The 23,375-nt window shown below is 41.9% G+C and overlaps 1 protein-coding gene across 1 annotated transcript; it reads right to left on the bottom strand.

Moving 5' to 3' along the window:
- Positions 1-270: 270 nt before the first annotated feature.
- On the bottom strand, positions 271-21,354 carry LOC310761861 (acetylserotonin O-methyltransferase-like). Its single transcript, XM_083612058.1, has 15 exons — positions 21,253-21,354; positions 20,016-20,190; positions 19,336-19,465; positions 17,971-18,039; positions 15,469-15,590; positions 14,135-14,275; positions 13,678-13,800; positions 12,143-12,339; positions 6,658-6,832; positions 5,755-5,884; positions 5,476-5,544; positions 3,383-3,501; positions 2,183-2,323; positions 938-1,060; positions 271-720 (listed from the first exon to the last, which is right to left on the bottom strand). Exons 1-15 carry the CDS (start codon positions 21,322-21,324, stop codon positions 512-514), a joined length of 1,995 nt encoding a protein of 664 aa, XP_083468184.1. The 5' UTR covers positions 21,325-21,354; the 3' UTR covers positions 271-511.
- Positions 21,355-23,375: the final 2,021 nt, after the last annotated feature.

A 23,375-nucleotide genomic window follows, 5' to 3' on the forward strand; every position in this document is an offset into this window, starting at 1 on the left:
TCAAGATAAAAAGTTAGTCAGGAGTGACCTGTGTGGAAAGTTTGAGAAATGCTCCTCTTAACAGGGTTGGCATCTCTCAAGCCACACAGGCTAGCTGATCATAGCTTGCATATTATCTATATTTATTTTGAAATATGGATTAGTAGCTCTCATTGTTTCCAACAAGTTCTGATTACCACAAAAATCCTGATGCAATATGGGATACAACCTCTTTCTTTTTCCTGGTTTGGCTCATGTGCTCAAAAAGAAAAAAAAAGGCAAGCAGACAAATGACGGTAATAACTACTACTATTACAATGGTCGTTAACATGTAACAATTAGTATTATTATTCTAGCTTCTCTTAGTATTCAAGCATAATGATAAACAGGGGGGTGAAGGAGATATTTCCACATGGTGAGGATTTGCAAAAAAAAAAAAAAAGTGATTAAGCATGTTCAATTATGGCTGCAAAGAATCAGGCTGAAATATATCCGTTCAGTCACGACGCTCACAGAATGTTCTTGGTCAATGTTATCTTCTTCCTAAAATGGCGTCAAAGTGGCCTGTTTTCTTTTGCTGAATCTGCTTAAAGCCAGCAGCACTGAGGAGCGCATTGTACTCTGACGGGGTCCGTTCTTTTCCTTGAGTACAAAGCAGCATAACCAAACTGAATATTTGAGCTTCCACTGGCCCCGTTCTGTCTTCGTTGAGAACTATTTCCACTACTAGAACTCCACCACCTATTTTAGAATAGGACATGGAAGATGTATCATTACATATTACAAAGCAGCATTTTACTTTTCCCAGGTGTCCTGGGATCAGAAGCTCAAGAAATAAAGGAACGCAGCTGAGCCAGAGTGGGACACAGACATAAGGGGAAGGGGCCATGGGGAAATCCATGCGGCTTGGAATGAGAATCAGTTCCCACAGGAAACACCTTTGACACCATGCACCTACCAGGCTTGCAGGCTTTGTTCAGTCTGGTTAGCAGTTGCACACAATTCTCATCTGTAAAGCAGTGCAGGATCCTAGCCAAAATATACAGGTCAGCTTCTGGAACAGGATCTTTTAAAAAATCACCTGAAATAAAACAAGTAGCAATCTGGTGAAATAATTATTATTCTTACAGAGAGAATACATGATTTTATCCTTCTCCAATTTGTAGCTATACGATGAGCACTGCTGTCTCCTGGTGCTTCTACTGTGAAGAAGGAAAACTTAGCATAAGAAGAGCTTTGCTGGATCAGGCCTATGGCCCATCTAGCCCAGCAGCCATGGCGAAACCCCCAACCAGGGCCAGATTACCCGCACACTCTCCTTTTCTCCTCCTGCTGTTTAAAGTAGCTACTATTCAGGATACTGTCCCTGATCATGGAGGCAGAGCATACACCATGACAGCTAGTAACCGTTGATGGACTTATCTCCAGGAATTTGCCTAATTCCCTTTAGAAACCACCCAATTTGGTGGCCTTCACTGCCTCCTGTTCTGTTCTGTTATCACGTTTGAATTCTATGTCTGATCTGGCAAGAACTCCCCTGGAAAGGCTGATTTATGGAGCAACTGGTCTGGGGAAATTAATGAGCAGACGCTTAGATTTATTTCATTAGAACTGTCAAGATGGCACCTGCCGCCCGAATAGGACTTTTGGATCAGCGTGAAAATCCACACAGGAGGATAATAATGTTTGCTTCAACTCGCTTGTGGAAACAACTCAGAGGTTATTAAGAAGAAAAACGATAACAACAAGAAGATTGGAAGATGGGACTTGTGAACATCAAAGCAGCAGAAATATGAGATGATTGGACCCTTACTGAGCTCGAAGCATGGGTACCCCAACAAAAAATTTAAAAAATTCGGCAAAATATTTGGATTTTATGATTTTATGATATGTATTGGTATAATTCGGATTAATTAATGTGATATGATTGGATTGTTAAATGGAAAACTTAATAAAAAATATTTTTTTAAAAAAGAAACCACCCAATTTGGTGGCCTTCACTGTCTCCTGTGGGAGTGAATTTTATAGTTCAACTACGTATGTGCTCCCATCAACCCCAGACAGCATGGTCAGGGATGATGGAAATTGTAGTCCAGCCATAATTGAAGGGTCACTGATTCTCGACCCCTGCATAGTGCATGGCTGTCTTGTTTGTTAGTGGAAGAAAATGATCTAATATATGTAGGATAAAACATCATTTTACCTTTGCGAAAAGTAATTCTGTGTTCCTCTGAGGAGACAAAATGCTTCTTTCCTGTTTCCACTACTTCCGGTAGGTCTAAAATGGTCACTGTAGAATTTGGATACAATGAAATATATTCCTTTGCTAGGGCTCCACTACATCCTTAAGGGGAGAACCAAAGGTGGGAAAATGAACATGTTGTGCATATCAAAGCTTTTTCCAAAATATTCTGCGCATATCTCTAAGATAGCACACCAGATAGGTGGCTGTTCAGTCATTTCATTCAGTGGTAAGTATGTGCCGCTTCTGCAGTGGCGTAGCGTGGGGGTGCAGGGGGGGCCGGCCGCACCGGGCGCAACATCTGGGGGGGCGCGCTTGCACTCGCAGCTCTCTGCCCCCACGGGTTAGGGGCCGCAAATTACTTGCCTTGCCCCGGGTGCTGACAACCCATGCTACGCCACTGCGCTTCTGCAGTTCTGAGATCTGATAGTTCAGAGCTTGGGTCATGGGTTATCAGGGGGTGAAAGAACAATATTGTACTTGCACAATACCAAGCAAAACCTTGTGCTGCAATTCTATCCTGTTTAACAGGAGCAATGAGAATACAGACCAGAGGAATATGAGAGTGTGCCAGGCAGGAGTGGCCAGAACTAAGGCCAACACACGTCTTTTCAGTGGACCTAATTGAGACTTTGGTAATTTGAACTCAAGCTCGGTATTTATTACCCCTGCTATGCAAAAATCTCCAAATGAATCCAAACTTCAATGTCTAAAATCCCTGGTAGAGGACAAGGATCCTGAGATCACGTTAAGGGTCTGTGTGATTGCTATAAAACTTAGGGAACAAGCTGTGCTATCATAATGATTAAGGCCTTCAATGATAATTTTAGGTTATATTTTAGTGACTAAGTTTTAATTTATATTTTTTTTTAACTGTTGCTATATTTGTATTGTCTCTGTTACACCTGATTGCAAATTCAAATGTATCCCTATCATGTTTATGACTTCCTTGATGTTGTATGTGAGCTGGAACCGGTCTGTGACTGAAATAATAAAATTCACAATTCACGAACTCAAGTCATCTACTGCCCTTCTCCCTACCCTACGCCACCAAAATATACAGTGGCTACAGCTCAGGACAAAATGGGATGTTCTATAACAGCAGCCTTATCATTTCAGAGTACCAGCATAGGAAGACATGTGAGAATTTATGGTGCTTACCTCCCACATCACAAACGAGTGGGAAATGAGAGAGATCAAATGCATTCAACACAACTCGACCACACAGACTCCACATCTCATGCATATACTCCATGAATTCTCGCAAGCCGCTCTCTGATCTAGTAATTCAAAATAGCATTGTCAGTTAACAGAAGGGATACCTTTGAACAGAGGATGGTTCTAAACAGGAGCCATATTCCACATAATGCTGTTGCTTTTTAGTTGTGTGTGGATTTCCTTTCCTTTCTTAGGCCTCATCCTCCTTTTTCCCATTGATACCAGTGGACAGATCATGATGGGATCTATCCATAATCCATACACAAATTTAAATATTTATTATTATTATTATTATTATTATTATTATTATTATTATTATTAATACATCATTTACTGTAACTGTCCCTCTCACCAGTATGTCAAACCCTCAGTTTTTAAAATTACCTTTGACAAATTCCCTTCTCCATTTTTCTGACTGCATTTCCCTTGTGATCGCATCTTCCCCAGTGAATTGGACAACTAAGGCTTCCTCCAGCTCTGCTGTGTGTGGCATGACATTGTTAAGAACTCGACTAAGGACTGTTTAGTATGCCCAAACTCTTGCATCTGAATTCCATCTGGATAAACATTGCATATCTTTGTTTCCATTGGTGGCCTAATTTGTTATTAAAAATGGAACAATTCTATAGGCTGTGGTTCCTAATATATGACCACTTAGACGAGGAGGAGGAGGAGGGGGAGGAGGAGAAAGCACCCCTCTTCAAACCTGCTCCTCTGCATGCTCAGTGGAGGCACGTAATTTAATAATGCTTCACATGGAGGGATCTGGGTGTAGTAATTGATGGGCAGAAGCCTATATTACTAGTCATCCTGAGGAATAATTAAGCATTCAGGATCTCATACAAAAAGAAGGGTTGAAGTGGACTGACTTCTCCTCATTATTCAAGTGATATGATATGATATGATATTAATCATTTTATTTTATTTTATTTTATTTTATTTTATTTTATTATGCTATGCTATATTATATTAATTATATATCAATCCCATATTGCACCAGTATTTATGCTATGTTTTCAATTGCAATAAATAACTTTGAATTCTCTTTACGCATTTTCCCTTAACTCAGTTTTTCTACTGACCAGTTTCTGCCCAAGGATAATTTTCGCCATGGCAAAAGCTGCCTCTTGGCAGTTGAATTTGATCAGTAGCCCCTATCCACATGTTTCAAACCTTCTTTCTCAACTATTTCCCCAACTATCACAATATTCCAACTCCAGGAATTGTTAAATAGTGCAGGGCCTCTACTGCCTGTACAGGATTCCCCCATAATGAGCAAGTGGGGATGTCTGTTGACATGTCTGAGCACACATTGACCTCTGGATTGTGGAAAACTGCACTGAAGCAGTGATAAGGCTCAGGAAAGGCTATTTGCTATGACTGGAAGCAGTTCTGTGTCAATAGTGGAAAGTTCAAGAGGTAAACAAGGCAGGGTCTTCACAAGTAGTCTGTTAGGGTGCCAACTTGAATAAAATATAGTGTGATCGCATGATAACTGATCACATGATGCAGTTCATACACATAGTTTGAATGGGAATGTCCATCAACTTTGGGGTGAGACCTGCCCCCTCAAGTATTTTATTGTGGGGGCTGAAACTCCCACAGCCCCCAGGAGTAGCCTCCTATGTAGTTTGTGTAACGTAAGACCTGCAAGGAATCTATTTTTAGACATCATGCTTAAATGGGGGGGGGGACCAGGAACCCAAGTCTGGCATGTAGTAAGGGATCTCCAAATATCATTAAAGATAACTATCAGAGAGGGAAGAAAGCAACACTGGATAGAAAAATGCTGGAAAGGTGAATACAAGTTAGCAATAGGTTTCACACAAATTGCAAAAGGAAAGCTTTGGGGTTGAAGCTCCCGCAGCCCCTAGGAGTTGGCTCCTATGTAGTTTGTGTAATGTAACAGCAAGGAATCTAATTTTAGACATCAGGTGAATACAAGTTAGCAATAGGTTTCACACAAATTGCAAAAGGAAAGCTTTGCCCATTCTTTAAAAAGAAACAAGATGTAGAAAAATATAATTTTTCTGTACCTGTACATAGCCTCATAGAAATTTTTTGTAGAACTGTCACTTAATCTATATGACTGAGTCTCTCCTTCCCTGAAATAAAACATTTGTTTTAGTTTAACAAAAAATGAGCATTGTAACTACAGAATTAAAATTCAGACTCTGCAACAAAACAACTAAACCAAGTGTGCTACTCATACAATTACATGTGTTGTCAAAGCTGAGTCTAACCAACACAGGTTTGTTTATTTGTAACGTCTGTGAGTTTTACCGTTTTATTACCCTTTTTATCAATCTCCTCACCTCACAGAATCAGCCAGGTGCTGTGCTCTCGTATAGACAAATTCAGAACTGAACTTCATGGAATAATACTGAGTCTTTGGGCTTCTTTTGCCAAGGTAGCGATTGGCAAGGTCAGTGTTTCCATAAAGCGCTTAAAACAAAGGGGACAAAAGATTAACGTTTTCACACCTCTGTGCAAAGCCCCTTTCCCTCCCCAATTCTGCAGGGACAAAATGCTTGAAACAAGGATAATGAGGCCGAATACACATTTCTATGATTCCACGGCATGCTACCCTCATTGGAAAAAACCAAGACTGCAATTCTCCAGCTTCTCTTCCAGAGAAAAGTATAGAAAGACTAGGCCTCCACCTGCTGGCAGTGGAACTTCAAGGTACAAAGCTGCTACTAGGAGTGGCCATTCCGAGATCTGGAGCGAAGTATTAGAAATCTATGAACAGCAGGCAACTTTGTTCCACTGTAACATCTAAGTCAGAAGGACAAACTCTGAATGTCCTGAGCTGCATTGGTGTTTAGTGACCTGCACTAGCTGCCTATTTGCTACTGAGCTTTCTCACTGACATTTGTAAACAACTAGGTACAAGCACATCTAACAGATCATCTCTCCTGCTATGGGACAAATCACCCTTTACAATCATGAAAGAAGAGTGTCACCTGCATGCCTATTGGAAAGAAAGCCCTTTCTGTTTATAGCACCGGACCTCTGGAATGCTCCCCAAAGAGAGATATGGGAAGTTCCATGTGCTTCAAATGTCTCCTAAAACCTCAGATGTTTCCCTAGGTTTATTTGGATGCTATTCTGTTCAGTTGCTGGCTTGATGGTTTAAAGTTATTTACTGAAATTGATTTTTTAATAGTATTTCTACTTTATAGTGTTGGTTAAATTTCCAAATAAAGAATAAACACTTTGGTTCTCCGTCCTTTCCACTTGCAGGAACTTGTAGCCAACACAGGCGTCCAGCAGCCTCTCCATCCCAAAGGGACTGGCACCCAGACGTTCAGCAATAGACACTGAAGTCAACGGTTCCTTGGACTCCATCAGCAGATCAAATACACCAAGATCAGAGGCAGTAAACATAATCTATATGCAAAAAGGGTGAGGGAGTACACAAGGAAATAGTTTAAAAATGGTCTATAGTTACATATGTTCTAAAAGGAACAAGATGCTTTTGAAACACAAAAAGATTATAATACAGTTCAAGTCCATTTGAAGTGTAGAAATAAAAGTAGGACACAGGTATTTTAAGCAAGTTAATTTTGAATTATTGCTATATCCCACCTGTGCTGTGAATCCCATACACAGATTCACAGTTATTCTCATTTTCTTGTTAGAACATTCAAGTGACATTAACAATATTTGAAGTTTCTGCCTTTGTTTGTGCTTTGTTGACCCCTGTAACAGTAAGATTTGCCTTGCCATTTAAAGGCATGTTTGATTCTACACATCCATTTACAAGTTGAAAGTTTCAAAGTCCTTGCAAGTATTAAATTTTGCAGACAATACTTTTACCTTTGATATTAGAAATGCATTCTGATTCCAAAATAACATTTTCAAAGCTTCAGCTTCTTCTGTAGTACTCATTGTTCTTTACTGTTCTGAGACCTCACAGTTTTCCTCTGATGAGCAAGTTGTGGTTCTTTTATTCAGAATTCACTGAAAATGAAAATGAAATGATAAACATCTAATGATAAATGACTGTGAGGCCAGATATGTTTATGGGAAAGTCCTCATCTGCTAAGTAAAGGGATAGGTGGAAAAGGATTTCTTTCTCACAAGTGCAGAAGGAAGGAAGTATCTGTAAATTATTGATTTTGCCTATGTGAGTAAAAGTGATATCAGAACCTGACACGTGAGATAAAATCAACTAGTGTCTGGAAATGCACAATTAACAAGTTATTGGAGAAAGTTCATCAGAAGAGAGAGCAGCTGGTTTGGGGAAAACGCTCTTGCTGAAATGAGGCCATTTGGAAATTCTTAAAATATAGAAACACATTAGGAAATGGTAGCAGCTTAACAAAGAAGCATGACATGAAAGTCACATAGTAGGAGCCATTTCTGTGCCCAAGTCAACAAATACGAATGGCAAAAATTCCCAAGAGACTCACTTCTAAAAATGAATTATTTGTTATGCTGATATAGAGAATCGTGTGAAAGAAAAAAGGTGATTCCTGGAGAGAGAAAATGTACAATCAGGAGTTTCCCAGAGAAGGGAAACGACATGCTAGAGTTATTAAGAATCAGAGAATCCAGAAACTGAAAGGTTTGAGGCAGGGGTACAGAGTAAGGGGCCGCTTACCTGTGGAGAAGCAGCAAAAACAAGTTTGTTGTGCAGTTTCACTCCCCTTTTTATAGGTTTGTCAGTGGGAAGAGGAATACTAGCGCCTCCCCCCCTTCTGTCAGCTGGCTTTATAGTCTCTTCCATTTCCTTGATGTTAGGAGGCGCCCACCTGGAAGGACTGTGGGTCAAGATGCTTTTTCAAAGTATAGTATTTGTGTTGTGCAATAACAACAATCTCTGTCATCACCAGTGCTCATTATGTGCCTGGTTCATGGTAATTTATTGCAAGTTCATGGTACTTGCAAGGTAATAAATACTTCATACTACAGGTAATAAATACTTCATGATGTGTATCTGATGTATAAACCAACTTTTCAAATTACTTTGGTGCTCTCTTGCAAACAAATGCGTTAGAGGCAACTGTTTTGTTTTTTTAAAAAATCATATAAAAATCTCTAAGTGGTTTACATAAAAACACCATAGCGTTCAATACAGATTTTCTAAAACAAGATAAAAACAGAATACAAGTGTGTATTACAAATAAAACTGATCAGTGTACGATATGGACAAAATTAAAAATTTTAGAGTTAGGATCCCTCCAAAGCTTGAATGAACCAATATTTCAAAAAGGCATTTAAATGGCATTACTTTCTCCACACCACACATTATTTCTGCAGGACATTGCCAGGGTGCGCACCATCACTGAAAAGTTCTGCTTCCATGTTTTCACTAAGTGACTATCTACTGGGAGCATGCAGAGCCGTCTTGGAAGATCTTAAAGATTGGCTTGGCCTTTACTGTAGGAGGTGATCTGCTGGTATCCTGAACCCAAGTTGTTTAGGGTTTTAAATGTCCATACACACAAAAAAGGAAACTCTTGAACTTGGCTCTGTAGCAACCACTGCAGAGCTGGGTGCCCCACTAAGTGGCTATTGCAGAGCTTTCCAAACTGTGTGTTGCAACACATTAGTGTGTTGGCTGCAATGTGTAGGCGTATTGCACAAACTAACCCCTTTCCAGCCCCGGTGCCCCCCCCCTGGGGCTGGAAAGGGGTTAGTTTAACCTCTGGTTTGCTAGTAAAGCTTAATTATTGTGTTGCGAAATGATGCATGTCTAAAAAGCGTGTAACCCTCATGAAAAGTTCGGAAAGCTATGCGCTAGAGTCTGGGCATGTATGATGGAAAGCAGAGGCAGACTAGGGTCTGGTGATGAAGTCCCTCAAAAATTCCACCAGAGTGCTGGAGCTTCTCTCAAGACAGCTAGATAGTGGGGGTTGAACAGCACTTTGGGAGGGAGAATAAAAGGAGCCATTTCTGAAGGAGAGGGTTGGAAAGGGCTTGAGATGGGAGATAGGGTTTAGCTTGAGAGATAGGGACAGGGAGAGATCAGGGTAGGATTTGACTGAGGAGAGCTGCTTCTGGTTTGAGTAGAACATCTACACTGAAGAGACGATCTATAGCAAGAGGAAAGAGCCTCACAGCTTAGATAGGAAGACTAGGTTGAGTGTCTGAGGAAGGTATACAGACAGTCATCTGGAGGGCTCAATCTGAGCCAGGAGAGGTAGAACCTGTGGCAATTAAGGATACCTGGGCCTCATTCTAGCTGGGGGGGGAGAGTTATTCTAGGTAAAGACAACTCCCAAACCAGTAACAAGGGGTGAGGTGATCCCCTGGGTGTGTTATACTAATTGCAATACCTCAGGAGTGGCTAACTGGCAAAATGTGTCCCTCGCTCATGAACCAAAGTATTAGGCTGTGAAGGCAGCTGTCCTGTGTCCAAAGTATTTAACTGTAACCCCTGTCATAACTAAGTAAAGGAATGAGAATGAAGTAACAGAGATTGAGTTAAACATTTTACCACCCATTCTAGAAACCGGAACATCTACCTGATTTTTAGCAACCGAAGTTTAAGAAAAGCTGTGCATATACTACGGTGTTTAGGCCTGTGAAATCTTTATATTGAGCTTTAAGTAACAGGTTAACTTCTACCTGAAAGAATGCATCTCCTGACCCAACTTTGTTTCACAAACTTCTTTTTGTAAACAAAACTTTTCTTGTTTGATCAACTCCTGCCTAAGACTCTAAATCACCAATTTTTCCCTCACAGAAGACCCTCACAAGATAGCTTGTGTTAAATTGTAGACATTTGTGTAATTGGCGTACCATGCGGTGGGCCTGCAATATTTAACTGGGGGTAGTTAGAGGGCCAGTCTGCCATATATTAATTGGTAGTTAGCGGTGGGATCTGCCACAGCATGGCTGAAATCTCCTCTCAGCCATGAAGCTCACCTTGAACAACTCTCATCCTAACCTACCTAACATCGCAAGAATAAAATGGAAGTAGGGAGAACATCAACTTAAACTCCTCGAAGAAAAGGTGGTGGGATCTAAATGTAATAATGAACAATTTCCCACTAGCTTCCAAATCAGACACAAGGGTAGTCCCACATACAGAGCATTGCAGTAGTGTAATTAGGAGGGTACCAATGTATGCAGCAGCATAGCAACCCTATCTCAGAGACTCCAACTTCCCTGAAAATGCCAGGACCCTTAAGCCATCTCAGCTCCTTACATTGTCATGCAGAGTCCTAAATTCCCAACACAGCCTAATGGGAGACAGCGGTGGGTTGTGTTCCCAGGGCTCTGCCTTAGCTGAGAGGAAGAGCTGAGAGGTGCAGACAGCAGCTGGGCAGCGAGGCAGTCAATGGGAAGCTCCAGTCTGCATGGCTTGGGGTCAGAGGCACTGAGGGTTGTAGTCTGGTGGCATGTGGATGGCCACAGATTTCCAGGCCTTCTCTACGTTGGCAGACATAGCAAGAAAAGAGAAAACTTCTCAACCAGCTTAAGCTGAAATGGGGATTGGCTGGGCTCACATTATGGCCTTCAGTAGCAGCATGAATTTTCCCTAAGGGTAGGAAGTTTTGTTGGTTAAAAACTCCAGTTGAAAGTGGAAGCAATAGCAATGAAGAGCAATTGTTTGGTAATAAAGACATTTCACCCATGCTGTTTTTATTTATAATAATGTTTATTTTTATTATGTTCTATTTGTTGTTAATGTTGTGTATGTGTACACCCAGTTAGTGGTATTTATTGATTTGGGGTTTTCTTTTCCCCCTTAGGCTTCCCTAAATGCAATACAAAAATTCAAAGATTTCTGTGTTTAAATACTATAGTTTTGTGTGTTTCCTCTAGTAACTTTTGTACTCGACTAGGAGGAAATGCTCAAGCAATGACAATGATGGAGAATGGACTGTTCCCATTTTCATCTGAGGAATGTTGGAGGAAATGATACCTCCTTCCTAGGACTGTTGCAGCTGGCACACCAACCAAAGTTGGTAAAGAGCACCCCAGAGGTCACCTGGGCCTCTAGTGACAATGATGGATCTTCATACCTGGTCCTTCAAAGAAGGGTGCATAACCCATCCAGAGGTATTACACAGCTCAAATCCCAGAACTGGGAGCTGCCTGTTTATAGTCAAAATGCTTTCATGTGAAAACAAGTTCAGTAAACTTCAGGCCTTCCACAGCTATTTGATCCTCCACAGAGATTACGTATCACTTAATATACATAGCAATTTTTTATTCAGATTAACATAAGCAAAGACTGGTTTCTATCTAAAAAGGCATAAACTGACTGGGAGAGGCAATAATGGAATGCTTCTAAGCAGTGCTATTTTTCTAGAAAAAGAGGTGCTGGAACTCACACTGAACACCTCCCTTGTTCTCTTATAATGGCAGCCGGCCCATCTGAGAGGTGCTGGAGTTCCAGCTGAAAAAAAGTCCTTCTTCCAAACTATCCTGAATCGAACAAAACTATTCAAGGGAGTATCTTACTGCAAGGGATATTACAATTTGTGAAATAAATACAGTGGTACCTCGGGTTAAGTACTTAATTCGTTCTGGAGGTCTGTTCTTAACCTGAAACTGTTCTTAACCTGAAGCACCACTTTAGCTAATGGAGCCTCCTGCTGCTGCCGCGCAGCTGGAGCCCGATTTCTGTTCTCATCCTGAAGCAAAGTTCTTAACCTGAGGTACTTCTGGGTTAGCGGAGTCTGCAACCTGAAGCGTATTGAATTGAAGAAGAATGAAGTACGGTCAATATTATTTTCTTGCTAAAATGGCATCATAGAAGCTTGTTTTCTTTTGCTGAATCTCTTTGAATCCAGCTGCGCTAAGCAGCGCATTGTACTCTGATGCGGTTCGTTCTTGGCCTTCGGTAAGAAGCAGCATAATCACAGAGTATAGTTGGCACCTTACCGGCCCCTTTCTATCTTCATTGAGGACAATTTCCACTGTTAACACTCCACCACCTGTTTCAAAATACGTTTCACCAAGTTAGGACAAAGATATATATCATTAGCAGAAAATGCCCGACACTGTCCAGGAATTCAAAGAAACCAAAAAATATTATGATTTTCAAATGGATAGTGTAGTTTGTGAATTTCAGGGTTGCACACAGACACATGCACACACATACCAACTCAGTGCTTCAACCTGACCCAGGGAGCCAAAAGTCATGTTTTAGCCTGCCATCTTGATTCAAAATGGCTCCCATTGTCCAAACATCAACAAAGACCGCCGCCCCACCTCTGGAACCCTCATGCCAAGTTGGGTGATGATATCTTGAGAGGTGGGTGGACCTATGCCAACAAATGGGTGTTTTTTCAATTCGCCATCTTGATTCAAAATGGCACCAGACACCCAAACATCAGCTAAGTCCGCCACCCTCAGTTCGGTAACCCTTGTGCCAAGTTTGATCTTGAAAGGCAGCTGAACCCATAGAATACAGATGGACAGAAAGACATACCACTTTCCAAAATAGCAGATTACTTAGTTCAAAACTGCATAAGGAAAGAGTTCATCTGAATTTATCCAAGCATTCTGGGATGATCAGAAGCGATGCAGTTGAACCCGAGTGACATGGGCAAATGTGGGACAGTGCAGCAAGGCTTTGAGTAACAAGGGCCCAATTTCCATGGTACCTTTAGCTCTTCTGTCACTCTGCCTTCTCTGAAGAAGGGCCTGAGCCTCCCATTATTGTAGCAAGCAGGCTAGGATTAGTTCAATTTTAGAGTCACAGAGCTCGGGTTTATTTTGTATTCCGTTTTGACATTCTGCCTACTTTCCCCCCACCTTTTACTCTTAATAAAGTTTCTTAATTTCTCTGCTGAAGTGTGTCTTATTGCCAATAGCCCCACTTGCCATATGTCCGGGTTTTCACAGACACTTTGCCGATTCAGTGAAAATCGGGCGCCATTTTGCTACTCGATTCCCAGACTTGTCTGGGAAAACCCGGATATATGGCAGCCCTACACATGCCTAGATGCTTGGCACTTAGGACTGGAGTTGTAAGTGACCAGCAGAATCTGCAGAGTCAAGAGGGAGTGTTGACCATCTTTACACTGTAAGTAACATAAGAAGCGTTTGAAATGCAGTTACTTAAGTTCATCCCAGGTCCCCTCCCACCTGGAGAGGCAGGAGTAAGTGGAAGGGCAGTGGCAGCAACCCATTGGCAGCACTGAGGGGCTGTTGTGTTGTAGTTGGGCAACGAAAGGTATGTGAGAGGCTCTCTTGGGCTTCTGCCCTTGGTTACTCCTGCCCCATCTTTGCACTGTTCATTGATCTGTTCACTGTATAAATACACATACCAGGTTTGCAGGCCTTGTGCAGTCTGGTTAGTAGCTGCACACACTTCTCATCAGACCAGTCGTGCAGGACCCTAGCCAAAATATAGAGGTCAGCTTCTGGAATTGGGTCTTTAAAAAAGTCCCCTGTAATAGAATAGGTAGAAAATAAGCATATTTTCTTAAAGGAATGCAGTAATACTTCACTGTATCTTTCAGAAATCAACAGTTATTAAGGCCCAGCTGCTGCCTGCTGTTTCTTCTAGTGCATGGATGAGGAATCTGTGGACTTCAGATGATGTTGGACTCCAACTCCCATCAGTCCCAGTCAGAATGGCCAATTGTCAGGGATGCTGGGAGCCGTAGTTCAACAGGCTTTGGAGGAGCACAGATCCCTATTCCTACCCTAGAGTTTTGCTATCTTGCTTGTTAAAAGAAGAATGATCGAACCAATGTAGGCTCTTGGGAAAACAGAGTTTACCTTTATGGAAAGTAATCTGGTGATCTTGTGAGGACACATAATGGTTTTTTGCTTGTTCCACTATTTCAGGTAGGTCTAAAATTGTCACCGTAGAATTTGGATATAATGAAATATATTCCTTGGCACATGCCCCAGTACATCCTTGAAGGGAGAACAAAGAAAAAATGAAAATGTTGTGCACCTCAAAGCTTTATCCAAACACCCCTGTGCAAAAATTTAAGAGTAGCACATCAGATAGGTGACTGGCAACTAGGGTTGAATGATGTCTGGTTTTCAACAGCATGATTATCACCAGCTAAACATCACAATATATATCATGATATATCATGATGTCTGAAATAAGGAAGGACCCATGGAGAAGGCATTTGCTTGTGTGCTTCTCCCACTTTCTAATTTGTCAGTTCTTTTATGCCAATTAAGTACCAAATTTCCAGGAGAAAAGCATGTAGATTCCAGCTGTTAGAGCATTTCATCTGTTGTTAGACCATTTCATCATGTGGGCTACACAAATTAAATGAGGATGCAAACAGCTGCAAATGCATAGTAATCTCCGGTGTGGACAAACCCTGTTTCTCCCATTGCTCTTGATACTGCAGGACTAAACAGAAGTAGTATCAAAGTACTGTAGTTTGAAAGATGTTAATGAGTTTCTATTGGTTTGTACAATTAAAGCTATGGTTTTCCCAGTAGTGCTGTATGGAAGTGAGAGCTGGACCATAAAGAAGGCTGATCGCCAAAGAATTGACGCTTTTGAACTATGGTGCTGGAGGAGACTCCCATGGACTGCAAGAAGATCAAACCTATCCATTCTGAAGGAGATCAGCCCTGAGTGCTCACTGGAAGGACAGATCGTGAAGCTGAGGCTCCAATATTTTGGCCACCTCATGAGAAGAGACGACTTCCTGGAAAAGACCCTGATGTTGGGAAAGATGGAGGGCACAAGGAGAAGGGGATGACAGAGGACAAGATGGTTGGATAGTGTTCTGGAAGCTACCAGCATGAGTTTGACTAAACTGCGGGAGGCAGTGGAAGACAGAAGTGCCTGGCGTGCTCTGGTCCAGGGAATCACGAAGAGTCGGACATGACTAAACGACTAAACAGCAACAAAAATTTGTCTAATTCATTCTCTTGTTTTGCAACGTTCTTCCTGCTTGGCTTTCTCCATCATTCATAGTCATGGATCCTTTCACTTTGAGTGTTATCAACTCCACCCATTTTTGCCCTCTCTTCACAAATCAGAAACACACCTGTAGCACTTTCTCATTTCTGTTCTTCCTGCTTTATGATTTTGAGCTAGTAATAAAGGACAATATTGTGGAATTTATAGCACTTACCTCCCACATCACAAACAAGTGGGAAATGCGAAAGATCAAATGCAGTCATAATTTCTCGGCCAAACAGATGCCACTTTTCATGCATCGCACCCATGAAGATTTTTTGCAGCCCACTCTTCGATCTAGTAATTCAAAATTGCATTGGCGTATAAAAGACACGAATGTTTCATACAGAAATTGCTTCCAGACTAGAGTGATATTCCACAAAATGCTCTCGCTTTCCCATTGTTAGCTGCATGTAGACGTTTAGCAACTCTAAAAATGTTCACCCCTGTTAGTAGATTTTATTTTCTTTGGTCTGATCCTGTTATTCCCCACTTACACCAAGGGGCAGATTGTGAGCATATCATACTGGTCCTGGCCTGACTGCACTGGCTGCCAATTAGTTTCTGGACCCAATTTTAAAGTGCTGATTTTACCTATAAAAACTTAACAGCTCAGGACTGCAATACCTCAAGGACCACCTCTCCCCATACAAAGCAACCCAGACCCTGTGATCATCACCTGAGCCCTTTCTCCATGAGATGCCTGGAGGGCAGCAACATGAGAACAGGCCTTTTCTGTGGTGGCTCCCTGCTCTCCCTAGGGAGGCTCACCCACTGCCTGCATTACTAAAGCTTTAGGCACTGGGCAAAAACATTTCTCAAACCAGGCGGATTAAACATTCCATGGCATTTTAAATGTGTTTATGGGAAGGGGGTGATTGGCTTGTTTTTGTTTTGTTTTATTATGCATTTTGTGATCTCATTTTGTATTTTTATGTTGTGAACCACTCTGATCTTTGGAAGAAGGGCAGCATACAAGTTTAATTACTTAATGATGTTCCTATAATTCATTAATACCTCTTATAGGCAAAGGTAAAGGGACCCTTGACCATTAGGTCCAGTCGCAGACGACTCTGGGGTTGCGGCACTCATTTTGCTTTATTGGCCAAGGGAGCCGGCATACAGCTTCTGGGTCATGTGGCCAGCATGACTAAGCCGCTTCTGGCAAACCAGAGCAGCACACGGAAACACCATTTACCTTCCCGCCGGATCAGTACCTATTTATCTACTTGCACTTTGACGTGCTTTCGAACTGCTAGGTTGGCAGGAGCAGGGACCGAGCAATGGGAGCTCACCCCGTCGCGGGGATTCGAACTGCCAACCTTCTGATCGGCAAGTCCTAGGCTATGTGGTTTAACCCACAGCGCCACCCACATCATAGGTTCCTATAATTCATCAATACCTCAGAATGGTTTGTTTGCTCAGCATTTGCACAGCTGTTCCCTGCACCTCCATAACCTGCTTCTTTGGTTAAACCCCACTTCCCAATTTAGAGCATGTCAAAACTTCAACATTCTTCTTATTACACTTTGCAATAGTCTCGTCCCTCTTTTATTTTTTACAGACTTTTAAAAAAAAACACACACACAACAAAACAAAACAAAGCGAGACAGTCATCGTGTCATATGTAGGTTTACAATGCAAGAACTCTGAGCTACAGCACAATGAAATGAAAACTTTCACCCATTATGAAGACACAACTGATGCTAGTGAATGAAGTGCTTTGTCTCTTGCATTAATGTAACAAATTAAAATCTGAGAACGTATCTGTATCTGTCTGAATTACTTCCCTAAACATGTTGCATCACTGGTTGCATTCTGCACCAGATCTTTGAATATTTGGCTCCTTAATTATATCCGAATAAATATTGTGTGTGCATTTTTAATCTATATTTTAGTTAAGTTGTATACAAATGCCGATAAATGATATTGCCTGTTAAGGATTTGACACAGAGAAAGAGGGAGGAGAGAGAGGGGATATTCTCTCTAATGAATCCTTAACACTATCCATTCAGGACCCCTGAACACAACGAAGGGCTGAAATGGAGACTTTTATCTTCCTCATCAGCAACCCTTGACATTTTCTGACACATGCTTTCAGATTCTCTTTCCCAACTATCACAACATTCCAACTTCAGGAATTGTTAACGGGCACAGGACCTCTGTGCTCCACCAGTAACGAGAGCTTGAACATCTAATTCCAATGCAGTATCCTGATGCACATACCCAAAATGAGGTGCAGATGCATCTGGTCTGAGCATAGACTGATCTCTGGATAATGGCAAACTGCATTGTACCCATGATAAGACTCTGAAAAAGCCATTTGTGAAGACCAGATGCAATTCTGCTTCAATATTGGAGCATAGTGGAGGCAAACCAGGATATTCTGCACAACTAGGCTGCATAATATAAGCCCTGGTTGCAGACATCACCCTCACACATGCATAAAACAGGAACCCAAGTTTGGCATGTGGTAAGAAATCTCCCAATAATCTGATAACATTTGGAGAAGGGAAATGCAACAATGAATAGAGAAAAGACTGGAACTGTGAATACAAGCAAGCAATATGTTTCACACAAATTGCAACGGCAATGGTCACTTTGACAAGAAGCATCCCAGGTTTTCTCCATTCTTCCAAAATCAAGATCTAGAAAACCTTTTATTTTATTTTTTTACCTGTTAAGAGCATCAAAGCAATCTTTTCCTGAAATGCCGTATACTCTATCAGTCTGACTCTTTCCTTCTCTGAAAAAGAATATTTGTTTTAATTAAATGAAAATTGAGTGGCGCGCACACACTCATACCATTATCATGCTATCTGTCTTTTTAATGAAAGATTTATACTATTGTATAAACAGTTTAGAGGGTTTTTTTTATTAAGTAATATATAAATATTGCCTAATAAAGTACATTTAAAAAATTATGTGTTGTCAAGGTTGACTAACAATCACAGGTTTGTTTGTTCGTGACATGTATATACCACCGTATAACCAGAGTTCTCTAAGTAGCTTACATATCTCAGTGATTCCAAATCTATTTTTAAATCTCAAATTAGTCACCAGAGAAGAATTGAACCAATTTCACCTGGATGTAGGTATATATTCTTAGACTTCTAAGCAGTTAACATAAAACAATATAAATTATTAATTAAAAATAACAGAAAACCAAACATTAAGCAGTGACCTAAATTTATCAACATACAATTAAAACTAACAGTTTGAATATATACAAAATAAAATAACTTATACTACAAAAATATATAAAAAGAAGAATGCTACACTACAAAAGAAAACCCCTTTCGCTTCCACTTTAGCAACATGCCTAATTGCAGTGTTGCTCTTTCCAATCGTCGTTTAAAATAAAATCGTAGTATTTTTCGCGACGGGGCACGATATTCCTCATTCACTTAAAATCTCTGGTAAGTGGTTTAGCAGATATTAAGAGATTAATTTTAAGCCCATCAACGGGGGTCCTGAAAAGGCACTCTCCACAAGGGAGACCGTGAACTCCACACACAACAGTTATGTCCGGGCAGCTGCTGTAGACAGAAGACAGTAGCATGCAGACAGAGAAAAGGCACCATGCTGCCCCAGCAGAGTCAAAAAGCAGTTGCGGTTCTGCCTGTACCTTTCAACAGATGAGCAACAGAAAGGGAAGAACTAGGAGCTGCTCATCTGGAGTCAGCCCTAGTATGGAAGTGCCAATACAGTGGTACCTCGGGTTAAGTACTTAATTCGTTCTGGAGGTCCGTTCTTAACCTGAAACTGTTCTTAACCTGAAGCACCACTTTAGCCTATGGGGCCTCCTGCTGCCGCTGCGCCACCAGAGCACGATTTCTGTTCTTATCCTGAAGCAAAGTTCTTAACCTGAGGTATTATTTCTGGGTTAGCGGAGCCTGTAACCTGAAGCGTATGTAACCTGAACTGTATGTAACCCGAGGTACCAGTGTAGTTGCATCTGGGATATGGAGCTAACCAGCCTTGGCACTGTGGCACAGCTTTAGGTGGCAGTTTCCTGCTTTAGTGATATCCTTCTCCTCACCTCACAGAATCAGCCAAGTACTGCATACCCATATAGATAAATTCAGAAGTGAACTTCAAGGAATGATACTGAGACTTCAAGCTTGATTTGGCAAGGTAGAGATTGGCAAGGTCTGTGTTTCCATAAAGAGCTTAAAAAGAAAAGAGACAAAAGATTAATGTGGGTTTTTTTTGCAATGATCGCCAAAACCCAAAGCCCTTCCCAATTATGCAGGAACAAAATGCATGAAATGACAGGCATGGCGGCATGAAACACCCCTCCCCCCCAAAAAAAACCCCACCTGTAACCTGTTTAAAGTTTATACAACACTGCAGCTGCAAAAAAAGGGAAGCAACTACAGCTCAGTGGGAAAGCTTTTTTTTATTATTGCTGAAGAGTAGGGTAACAATGTTTTAAAGAAACAAGCTTTTCCTCTTGAATACTCTCCAAAGTGATTTGGGAAGTTCTGTCTGCTGTGTGCTTCAAATGTGTCCTAAAAACTCAGATGTTTCGACAGGCTTATTTGAATGCTACCCTGTTCAGTTTCTGGTCTGCTGGTATAAATTTATTTACTGTATTCCTGATCTCTTTCTTGGATTGTATTCATTGGCTTTTGGTTTATACAATTTGGTTTGGTTTGATAATTTGGTTAACTGCTTAGGGATCTCCCCCAGAGATGCTAAGATGTAAGTAATAAATACTTTGGTTGTCCTTCCTCTCCACTTGCAGGTACTTTAAGCCAACACAGGCCTCCAGCAGCCTCTCCATCCCAAAGGGACTGGTACCCAGACGTTCGGCAATAGTCACTGAAGTCAGCGGTTCCTTGGACTCCATCAGCAGATCAAATACACCAAGATCAGAAGCAGTAAACATAATCTGGATGCAAAAAGGAGCGAGGGAGTACAAAAGGAAAGAGTTCAAAATGGTCTATAGTTAGGAAGTTCTAGAAGGATGCTTTTGAAACAAACAAACAAAGTCACCATAAATTATTGTGGCCCTTCAGATGGTGTGGGTTGTGACTCCCATTGTTCCTGATCATTGGCCGTGCTGATCAGAGCTGAAGGGAACTGGAATTCAACAACATCTGAAGGGCCACTGGTTCTTCATCCCTGCTGTAGAAAACGCTGGCAAAAAGCACTGGGGGGAACAGAATTCTTCCAATTTTTGTTTCAGAGTGGTACAACAGGTTTGGGCAGAGGTTGACACTTCCTCTAACAGGGGAGCATCTCCACGGGCTATGCTTGCTGCGTGAGCACAGAAAAACTGGATTAGAAAAAGGAGGAATTTGAGAAGGAAGTGCTGAAAAGGTTTTCAGCAAATCCAAGAAAACGTGTTTTAGTTTAGATTTTTTTAGAGCTTAAGATTTAAAAAGCTGGGTTTTTTGTAATTTTGCAGATATACTCGTTTACCACATGAAAGCTACTGCCTGATGTTATTTTTTTTTTATTTAGCTTCCTAGTTTTCAAATGACTGAAAATTTTGACAGATTTTTTACCTTTATTGAACTAACAGAACTGGACAACAGAGGCAAAGCAACTGCTTCTGAAGGCCTGGGCCACTCCCACTCTCAACGTGACTGCCTGTCTAAACTCCCAAGCTGCAAATTGTAACTCATAGTTTAAGGGCCAGTGGCAGTGGCCCAAATCCTGAAATGTTCTGTGATTGGATATCATATATCGAATCGGAATGCAGCGGCTCAGAATCCTTCGTCCAGACTCAAGTTCAGGCAAACAGAGACCACTGAATACATAACAGTTGAGACATTTCATTCCGAATCTACTAGACAGAGCCAAGCAGAGGACGATGACAGGAATGTGTCCTGCAGCCGCCGCCCCCCAATATAAATCCTGGTTAAGCCCACCATCCATTAACAAGCTGAAGGTTTGAAAGTCCCTGCAAGTTTTAAACTTTGCAGACTATACCCATCACAGAGCTTACCTTTGGGATCATAAATGCATACTGGTGCTGAAACAAGGTTTCCACAGCGTCAGCGTGTTCTGGAGCACTCATTGTTCTTCACTGCGCTGCCCAATACCCCACAGCCTGTGTCCGAAGAAAAAGTTGCTTTTGACAGCACCAAGACCTCTCTGCTTGCGACGTTGCTATCCAGTGTTAGCTGAAAGTGACCATAAGTATTCAGGTAAAATCAAAGTAGACACAAGAGCCTTTGTAAAATGACTAAGATCAGAGCGGTTTATGGAAAAATCTGAGAAAAGGGCAGGCAGAGGTGGAAAATTAATTGCCTCCCATAAATACGAAGGGATCTAATTGAAATGATAACCAACTTCCTCCAGAAATGCCTGCAGCTACATTGCCATGACCCTGCCGAGTAACTTGCTAAAAAAAGGGAGTATTTGCGACTGGGGGGGGGCAGTTGTTAAATACCAGAAGGTCTGGAGTGCTTCCCCACCCCCACTGCCCAGGAGCAGCCATGCTATCACCTCCTTCAAGGCTGTAGAGCCAGCCATGCCCCCCACAGGCTACCTTTCATTGGCCATGAAAGGCAAGTGTCCCAAGGGCATATTGTTGAGCACATACTCAAAAGTGCCCTGTCCTCAACATCAGGCTGCAAAAACTGAAATGGAGCCCACAAAACATGGATTTATGGAGTGCTGGAAACCTCACCAGGGACTGCATCAATTATGGCATCTAGCTCACTATGGAAACAGACAGTATTGTCCTCAAACGTCCTAGCAAGCAACTCACTGAGGTGTCATGGGCTCCATGGAGAGATGCATATGTCAGCAGACCACAGACCACCCTGAAGAGCTCCTCTGGCCGATTTCTCAAGGACGCAGTGGAAACAATGAAGTAGGCCTTCTTTGCTGATTTTGCCACCACACAGTAGGCATGATTATGTGATCTAACAGATGTTTGGTCATTACCACACCTCCTGTACTCTATTATCTTTCCTGTTTCATCACATATAGCTCCTCAGCATACCAGGGAGCTAAACGTGTGAGAGACACGGCACTCAGGAATAATAATATCTATGGCCTCCACATATTGTTGATTCATGGTGAGATGAGGGCTTCAGCAAGTTAAAGTAGTGGAAAATCCCTGAGGGCATTCAGGGATCCATTGGACTCCCTAAGTTTCCAGGATTAGGCTACCCTAATGGAGTCCCAACTCTTACGGGGGAAGCTGATACTGTTAACTCCTACTTCTCAGGATGTGGTCTGATCATGATAACGGGATTACGAAACCTTCCCTCTTTCCAGACCATCAACTTAATCAAAAGGGGCACAAACCAAGTTGAGGGTCTGTCCCACACCATGGGCTGGGCCAGTGACCACTTGAGGCAGTCCCATGGTTGTCATGTAGACCATGAAGTTCCAAGGCAAAACAACGAGAGCAGCCACAGCAGGGACACTAATCCTGGGGTTTCCCAACATGATGGTCAAGGAAGCTGCTGGGCAACAGGGTGTCCAAGAGGCTAGCAGCACCCCCAGTCTCTCTCCTTGCTTTGACATGAGGTGCAGGCTCTCAAACCCCCAGTGAAGAGGTTTCCTGGTGAGTAAGTTCAAAGGTTTATGGACCATAGTGAAAACCCCACCCTATGGGCATAGCCAAAGGGAGGCAGGGAGGCAGCTGCTCCCCCTAAATCAAGTACCATATTTTTCACTCTATAAGACGCACCAGACCATAAGACGCACCTAGTTTTTGGAGGAGGAAAACAAGAAAAAAATATTCTGAATCTCAGAAACCAGAACAGCAAGAGGGATCGCTGTGCAGTGAAACCAGCAATTCCTCTTGCTGTTCTGGCTTCTGGGATAGCTGCGCAGCCTGCATTCGCTCCTTAAGACACACACACATTTCCCCTTACTTTTTAGGAGGGAAAAAGTGAGTCTTATAGAGCAAAAAATACGGTAAATCAATAAAAATACTTAACTGAGGTTCTGCTCCCCCTAACATGAAGCCCACCCCCCTAACATAAATCCTGGCTAAGTCCACCTCGACCTTCAGGACTCTGCTGATGCTGCACTGAGTATCCAGGCAACCAAAGCTAGGTAAGGTCCACTCCTCCCAGCTTGCCCACCCAGGTCTCTATGATAAAGGCC

This window comes from Podarcis filfolensis (genome assembly GCF_964270895.1).
Source record: "Podarcis filfolensis genome assembly, chromosome: 4".
Lineage (NCBI taxonomy): Eukaryota > Metazoa > Chordata > Lepidosauria > Squamata > Lacertidae > Podarcis > Podarcis filfolensis.

Excerpts from the sequence above, each read along its gene's own strand:
- LOC310761861 (XM_083612058.1), bottom strand. The coding sequence starts at position 21,324 with ATGAGTGCTCCAGAACACGCTGACGCTGTGGAAACCTTGTTTCAGCAC. Across the intron at positions 14,276-15,468 it reads ACTTGTTTGTGATGTGGGAG|GATGTACTGGGGCATGTGCC; the intron begins GTAAGTGCTATA and ends TCTCCCTTCAAG. Across the intron at positions 2,324-3,382 it reads ACTCGTTTGTGATGTGGGAG|GATGTAGTGGAGCCCTAGCA; the intron begins GTAAGCACCATA and ends TCTCCCCTTAAG.